Source organism: Mycetomoellerius zeteki, unplaced genomic scaffold, assembly GCF_001594055.1.
Source record: "Mycetomoellerius zeteki isolate Tzet28-1 unplaced genomic scaffold, Tzet1.0 scaffold244, whole genome shotgun sequence".
Taxonomy (NCBI): Eukaryota; Metazoa; Arthropoda; class Insecta; order Hymenoptera; family Formicidae; genus Mycetomoellerius; species Mycetomoellerius zeteki.
In genome coordinates, this window is record NW_017257221.1 from 966,474 (window position 1) to 974,515 (window position 8,042).

Below are 8,042 nucleotides of genomic sequence, written 5' to 3' on the forward strand. Positions count from 1 at the left end.
TACAGTGCCCTCTTCCACGGATAAAAAAGGCTGTTCACCGCAACGACATCTCTCGTTCTTTATCACAATAATAGAAAAAAAACGAAGGAGACCTAGGAAGTGGGGAGAACCGTCTGGTCGGTCGGAACCGTCGTATGCATATGGTGCCATTCGTATTTGTTATCGTTGGTGTTATGCGGATGGTGCTGTGGGTGCTGGTCGCGGTATAGTCTCCCCCGCGGTGCGAAGCGCAGGATGGGCAACCAGGTGGCACGCGTCGGGAACGCGTCGCATAGGAAGGTGGAATCCGCGACCGCGGCAGGCGCCGGTAACGGGAATCACGGTGCGAACGTCACTACCTCCTCCACCGCCGCCGCCGTCGTCTCCAAAAGCGAGCCGGACCATCACAACTCTCACACGCAGTTCTTCCCGATCGAGAACCTCGCCAAGGTACAACGGCCCGCTCGATCGGTTTCAAATCGTCCTCAAATAGTAGGCTGTACTCTTGGTGCCCTGGAAAATCGTTCGGGAAAAACTTGGGGCGATACGACATCCTCTGTTGCTAAACATTTCTACAGCTGTTTGGGAGAACGACAAAAACAATCTCTTTCCACCCGGTTTTTTAAATTATTTTCTTCATATTGACATATTTTTTGTCTGCACTGCAACTCGCAGAAGTCATGATTGAAGTGTTCCTTGGATTAAATTTTAATATATTTATAATTAATAATATTCCTAATACTGATATTGTATATTTTGCAGATATTGTCGCATCTCGCTCACCAAGAGGCACACGTTAATGGCATTACCAAGTCTATATTTGAAAAGTACTTATTTCCTACTCATCCTGAGCTAAGCGAGAAGCTCTTTATTTATCTACACCACAATGCTCATGCCACAACTGCATATATAAGTACAACAGCTTTCAAGCAGCAATCTGAAAAATTTTTGTCCGTAATGAACGATCAAGCTATACTGGAGAATTATGTAAAAATATATTCTGACCTAAAGAATGGTGGCAATGTTACTCCCGAAACGCTGCGAGCATTATTGACATCTTGCTACCAGCTGGCAATGGAAAGCAATAACACCAATTCGTGCCTTCATTCGCAACAGATAATAAATGCAGTTGTCATTTCATGTGTTAGTAAATTATTCTTTTAATTATATATGCAGAAATACTATAAATGTGTACTTGCAATTTAATTATTGTACAATGTAACTATTCACAAGTATATAAGCACAGAATTGGCATTTTTAATGAATAACTTATATCATTAATATGCGATCTATAATTATTAGATCTACGAATATTTTACAGTTTCACGGCAAGACTAGCTTGTCTACGAGTTACGTGAGCAATTGGATCGGGCAGCACTGCCCACGCCTTGTGTACGGCCTACAGCGATACGTAGTACACGTGTTAACAACTGCTTATCGCAATGGTAAAGCGCTTCTGTCGAAAGAGCAGCCGCAACCTTCCGTAGATATACTTACTCCTGTATTGGAAAAATCCGATCAAGAGTTCCCTCAAGTGGACTTGTTGCCGATAAGCTATGTCTGGCTGTTGTCGTGTACACTACCTCAGTGTTACCTCCAGGTATGTTGTTGCAGAGCACGCAATACTAATAATTGATACTATTATGTCCTGCCCGTAAAGTATTTTGCATAAAGAGATTAATTATATTCCATAAGCTTACAATTAGTATTATATATATAATTGGATCTATATATCTATGTGCGTGATGTGTATGTGTAGACCAACGATTCACCGAAGGACATAACTCACGCTTTGATAGCCAGAAGAACAGGCAGTATTTGTCCAAAGCATTGGACGTTACTGTACAATAGCGGAGAGCATGGGACTGGGGCTAATCGCTTCCTTCACCATGTATTAGGTTACAGAGGTCCCACTCTGCTAATTATAAGAGTCGCTAGCATAGAGAAGAATGGGGAATGTCCGACGTATTGCGTATGCTCGGCCGTCGAGTGGCGAGAAAGTCATCTCTATTGGGGCGACGAAGACTCGATAGGCATTCAACTGATTCCGTCCTATAAAATCATGGAGAAAGGTCCGAAAGTACTATACTTAAACACGAATATCAGAGGCTACCCACATGGCTTACGATTCGGTAGCGATCCTCGTTCGCCGCTTATCAGTATCGACGAATCATTCCACTCGGTGACTATCGCCGGCGCGCCTTATCGTATCGCCAGTTTAGAAGTCTGGGGTTGTGGCGATACGAAGCTAAGGTAATGTCTTGCAAACTGTGAAATGAAATCGCTTGTTGACGCAAGGAGTGATAACGAGACGCTATTACATTTGTAGAGAGAAGCAATTGGAGATTAAGAAGTGGCAGGTGAAAGAAGCAGAGAAACAGAGGGTCGTCAAGTTAAGTGCGAGCGATTGGCTGGACCATCCTGATCGTTATTTACTAGAGTTGGCCGGCAGAGCTTCTTACAACGAATCTAACAATTAGAGCCGCGAGAAAATAATGTGCGTGCTCAAATAAAACTGCTCATATTATTACTTTATTATTTTATTCTGTACATATGTATATAGCGTCAAAGATATTATCATCAGAATTTCTGTACTTATGTGGTGTACGAAGAACGTACGTATGAAATGTGATTATGTGACTTATGTGAAATACAGGGACTTATGCTTGACGTACTTAAGCACAAGTGCCAGTTTGTAATTGTCTAATTTTCTTTTTTCAGTATTTCCTTATAAAACGTTATTTTTTATATTTTATAAATACCTTTCGTTTAATGGATTTATTTATGAAAAGACTATTTTTTTGAAGTATTTTTCTAAAATTTTTTTAATTTACTATTTTAGAAATTATGTTTTTATCTGATTTTCGCAAAATAAATTGGTAAATTTTATTTTAATAATCAACTTGCATTGTTTCTGATATATTTATATTAAAAAAAATACGCATATAAAGTTGAAAATAAATATATTTTTATACAAAATCTCGTACATACTTATATATCTCGCATATTTGTATATTTCGTAAAGTTTTCGTTGATTGTGCGTGATGCTATTTTATGAAACATTAACAAAATGCAAATATTAGTTTATCAATCTGTTTTTCATTGTTACAAAAAAATCATTCAATTAGTCCTTGAATTCTTTATCGCAATTGTCAATTCTACGAATGAGACTTTTCCAGCTAAAGTCTTCCTCGCCATCTTGCAAATTTATCACATTCTTCTCCTCGATGATGTCAAACAGGTTTTTAAATGGCATATATCTAAGTAACGTGACTTTATCAGCGATTATAATCAGCTTGTGCCTTGCACGAGTGATGGCTACCGTCAAACGTCGCTGATCATCCAATATCTCAAATTCTTTCTTCGTGTCGCATTCGACACTCTTCGTACACGAGTACAGTATAACATCCTTATCACGTCCTTGATATTGATCTACGGTGTTTACTTCCACTTCTTTATCTATGACCTTTTTTAATAAATTTATATGAGCATTGTAAGGCGCAATAATTCCTATATTTCTAGCGCACACGCCCGCCTCAGTGAGCACTTGGACGAGACGCAAAGTAATAGCGACTTCCCAAATGTTGGAGTACATTTGATCCAATATAATGTCTCTGCCAGATTCTACATTCAAATTGTAAGTGCTACCAGTATTGAGCATCACCACCGAATCATCCAAGTTCCTGGAGAGCGCACTTCTCACCCATCTCTCGCAGGACGAGAGAACTTGCTCCATATTCGTGCCAGTCAAAGTCGCATTCTCCACCTGCTTGTTGCCGGAAACTAGCTTACCGCGATAGGTCGCTTCATTGGCTAGCCTCATGATCCTTCCATTCATTCTGTACTGCTTCCACAGATTGACGGTGTTGTCGTTACTATCTAGCCTAATGAACAGAGATTCGTCTGCGCCAAGTTTCGCGGCAGTCTTGTTCTTGATGATGGGTGGCAGCTGATCTGGGTCTCCGACGAGGATAAACTTGCGTGCGCTGTATAACGGTCGCAGTACCGTGGGCAACATGATTTGCGCGCTTTCGTCAACCACGCACACGTCGAACCTGCGTCTCCTAAGGAGCGCGTGATACGCGCCATAGCAAGTCATGCCGACAATGCGTTTGCTGTTATAGAGTGTCTCCAGGTCCTCCGGCGAATCGCAACTCGCAAGCGCGTATTCTTCGTTCTTGCACGTCAATAAAGGATGGATCTGCTTTGTCGAACCGAGACGCAGAAAATCGATGTTCCGTTCCAGCAGCTTGAGAAGAATGTTGTCTACCGCGCTGTGCGTGTGCGCGGTAATTAGCACGCTGGAACCCAACTCCTGCAGCAACTCTATCAGAGCTACCAGCGTTTGCGTTTTCCCCGTTCCTGGCATACCTTTTATCAGAATGTACTCTTGGGCAGCTACTGCTTTCAGCACGGCTCTCTGTTGATTCTCGTTTAGATCGCTTATTATCTTGGCGCTAACTGACACCACCGAACGGGGTAATTTTTCCACAAATGTAGCCGGTCTCCTATCGATGATGATGCGTCGAAGCTTTACGTACATTTCATCATTGTTCAACAGACCGGCTATGTTCGCGTAATTGAACGTAGATAGACCCGTAGAAGGGTATTTATCAATATGAAATGTAGAGTTTGCATACAACTGAGTAATATCTTTGTCCAATAGGACCTTAACGATGTCATGCGAAACGTGCATTATATATCCGGCAGCTATATTAACTCGTGCGTCCGTGCTAACAATAATATAACTGTTCTCGGTGAATGTACCACTAAGTACACCATTCTCGATAGTTTCCCCCTTAATGTTTACGCGTGCAAACTTGTGCTGATATCTATCACCTTGCTTTACCACCTTGTCGACAATCTTCAAGTTGCAGATACATGTTCCTTTCGCCTCCCTCTTCTCGGCACTTGTCGTCCATACGCTGCTTAAACTGCTATTATTGTTCTCGTAACTTTCTTCCAATTGCAGTAATGCGATCCACTTCATAATATAATCCAAATGACTAGTCTCAATGTTGTCCTGCACTTCTTTAAGTAGCGCTGTTAACGGATGCGACAGTGACAAATTCGCGTTTGGGTCTCTCGCTAGATATGCACAGCACAGAGTCTGATAAGAACATCTGCTGCATGCACTGTGATGATTTATCGGTTCAGGCAATTCCATCGCCTTTAGGTCCGACTCCGAGTTTATGCTCCGTAGATCTTCGGGTTGTTTAGCGAAATAATGCGCCAAAGTATTTCGCAGCAGTATCAAGTCTCTCTTCTCATGATGTCTGCTCTTAATTTCCTGCATCGCGTTTTCCTTTAGGTATAACAGAAGTCCAGTATCGATATCTTGATCTCTGAAACCCATCATCATAAGATAGAGAATAACTTGGCCCTTGTGTTCGAGAGAGTAGGAGGCTCTTCCAGTTTTCAACTCCAGAGGCATGATCTTCCTTCTCGAATTAATATTCACCTCCGCCGTCACATCTATCCTTCCCTTTATGCCCAGCTGCGGTATATAAACTGTCTCCTCAATGTCCTGTATGTTATTAATACTCCCTTGAAAGTTGTCCTTTAAATTGCTTATGTGGTGCTGTTTGTTACCCACGATATAATGCTGAATGAACTTGAAAATTTCCGGAGCATACTCCATCATACGTTTCCGACAATCAGCAAGCGACATTTCTGACGCGTAGAGATAGTCTATCGTGTCCTTTGATCGTAATATATCATCCAACAGCTTGATCACGTCGGATAGGGCGCAGATATTCTCTTGCAATGCCTTTTGCAGCCACTGATGAACCAAAGATCCCACGGTCATCACGGAATAATCGGCGTTCAAATCTGGTAGCGACTCTATTTTCCTGAACTTCTCAGTCAAAACCGCTCGCCTGTTGCAAAATAAACCACCCATTATTGTTGTGCCAGATATTAACAAATCAGGTTGTGTAACAAGAAAGCCGTTATTATTATCTACAACCCATTGTCGCGAACCCTTTGTGGCCTGTATCGTTACAATATCGTTAATCTTTACTTGTGCATCTTTCCAAAATCCTGAACATGCAACAATGTCAATATTTTCAGATTTCAAGTGCTGTACCGTTAAAACAGTGACTTTCAATTCGTGCTTCACGTCAATTATTTTACACCTTTCAAAGGTGGTAAAATTAATCTGCGCATGCCATTCTTGATCAAAGAAATCATTAAGCTCTTCTCCATTTATCATTACAGAAAAGTCTTCGAAAGATTCTGTTTTCTTTAAATCATGTAATTTAGCTTTTTCATGCTCAGATGTTTCTACAGCAGACTTTAAAGTAACAATATTTAAATCTTGTTCTTTAAGAACATGACTATTATTATGAGTAACATCTGAAACATTTATATTTTTAATGACAGGATTTTGTAAAATATTTACACTTTGCTCGCTTTTTACTGTAATATCACCTTCCTTTTTAACTTTTTGAAGCACTGTATCTTTGCATGTAACTTCATTTTCCTTAAAATTACTATGCGGTTCTTCAAAGTCTTTCAATATAGATAATAATACTGAATCATTATGTGATTCGAAATGTTCTGTCTTTATAGTACAACGTTCTTTCAGTGACTCTTCACTTATATTACATTTCTTTTTGCTCACATAGGATTCTTCTTCAAAGGCGTCATCTCTTTCCTTCCTTTTTCTTTCGATCGTAGTTTGAAATAAACAGTTTTTATCTGATACAACCTTATTGTCGTCTATCACAGCTTTTGGAATTTTTGTAAAAAACGATGATATTTTTGTCTGAGATTTATCGACATTATTAGAAATCTGCAAGAAAACAGAGAAAATTCTGGAGTAGTTTATCACACAAATTCATTTGTCTATCCTTCACATAAATACAAATTACTAATGTATTGCTACCTTCTGTTTTAACTATGCTAAATGTCTTCCTAACAAACATCAACATTCCTAATAATAATATAACTATTAGTTATAATTTCCGAACAATAATTAATTACAGTATATACAGTAAAGTATAACATAATGTTTAACAGGGCTGTGTTCAGAATTATCATCTAGGTGCACCCAGATGTTTTTTTTATCCTTGTTTAACATTCGTGAACAAGGATAAAACGACATCTGGGTGCATCCAGACGATTCTGAACACAGCTCAGTTATATAATACATAACAGTTATATTATCAAATAGAAAATACTAAGTAACAGTTCTTCTGCTATCCAGAATAGTTTTCTGACTTACAGTAAACTAATAATTATGTTATATATTATTAGTTGATATTTGTTGGATGGAATCTCTTCTAAAATTCAGAACCGAAAGAAACATTTTAAAGTGTTATTATTTCATAATAATTTTCAGTATTATAATATAAAAACTGGAAGTATATAAAAACAGAAAGATAGTAATGATTATCAATATGTAGATGTAAGTCGTAAATAAATAAAATACATTGTATTTACCTTTCTCTGTGATAATTGACGTTTCTTCATATTGCGTGTAATAAGCACGAAGTGACTCTACATGTATTTTATAAGTGTCAGATTAAAATGCCGTCAACTTGTAGCTTAATACTTGCGTTAGGCATAGTGGAGTCTAAATCCTATAGATATCTTATCTTAAGTCCTATCAAATTCTATGCAGAATTTTCGTTCCCGCGCAAACATTTCTCATGAATATCGCCATCAATCGCCATTTCAATCATGAGGTGCCATAAGGCTCGTTTCTTTTAGCTGAACTTCTTGCACCGTTCATCTTTTTTCTTTTTCTCTCCAGAGGCGTGTTCCGATTCCGGGTGCTCTTCGGGTGTCATACCGTCCTTGTTTAAAGTTTGTTAAACAATAAGGATAAGATGATACCCAGGGAGCACCGATTCCAAACATGTCCCAACGTGGAGAGAATAGGAAGAAAGATAAAACGTGTAAGAACTTTTAGCTAAAAAGAACAGACCTAAATTTGTTTCTCTTTAATGCTGGATTCACAATGTATCCAATCAGAAAATAGGATTCCGATAATACGAAGCAAAATTCATCGGAATCCTGTTCTGATTGGTTGCAGAGCGTCAGACGACGCAAATCGG

General features: G+C 39.2%; 2 protein-coding genes across 2 annotated transcripts; one reads left to right on the forward strand and one right to left on the reverse strand.

The window, feature by feature from the left end:
- The first annotated feature begins 70 nt into the window (after window positions 1–70).
- LOC108723535 (uncharacterized) lies at window positions 71–2,674 on the forward strand. The gene is made up of 5 exons (XM_018449358.1): window positions 71–429; window positions 742–1,122; window positions 1,301–1,579; window positions 1,739–2,232; window positions 2,309–2,674. Exons 1-5 carry the CDS (start codon window positions 235–237, stop codon window positions 2,457–2,459), a joined length of 1,500 nt encoding a protein of 499 aa, XP_018304860.1. The 5' UTR covers window positions 71–234; the 3' UTR covers window positions 2,460–2,674.
- A 309-nt stretch (window positions 2,675–2,983) lies between these two features.
- On the reverse strand, window positions 2,984–7,700 carry Dna2 (DNA replication helicase/nuclease 2). The gene is made up of 2 exons (XM_018449390.1): window positions 7,426–7,700; window positions 2,984–6,775 (listed from the first exon to the last, which is right to left on the reverse strand). The coding sequence occupies exons 1-2, from the start codon at window positions 7,453–7,455 to the stop codon at window positions 3,104–3,106; spliced, it is 3,702 nt and encodes a 1,233-aa protein (XP_018304892.1). The 5' UTR covers window positions 7,456–7,700; the 3' UTR covers window positions 2,984–3,103.
- Between the last annotated feature and the right edge of the window lie 342 nt (window positions 7,701–8,042).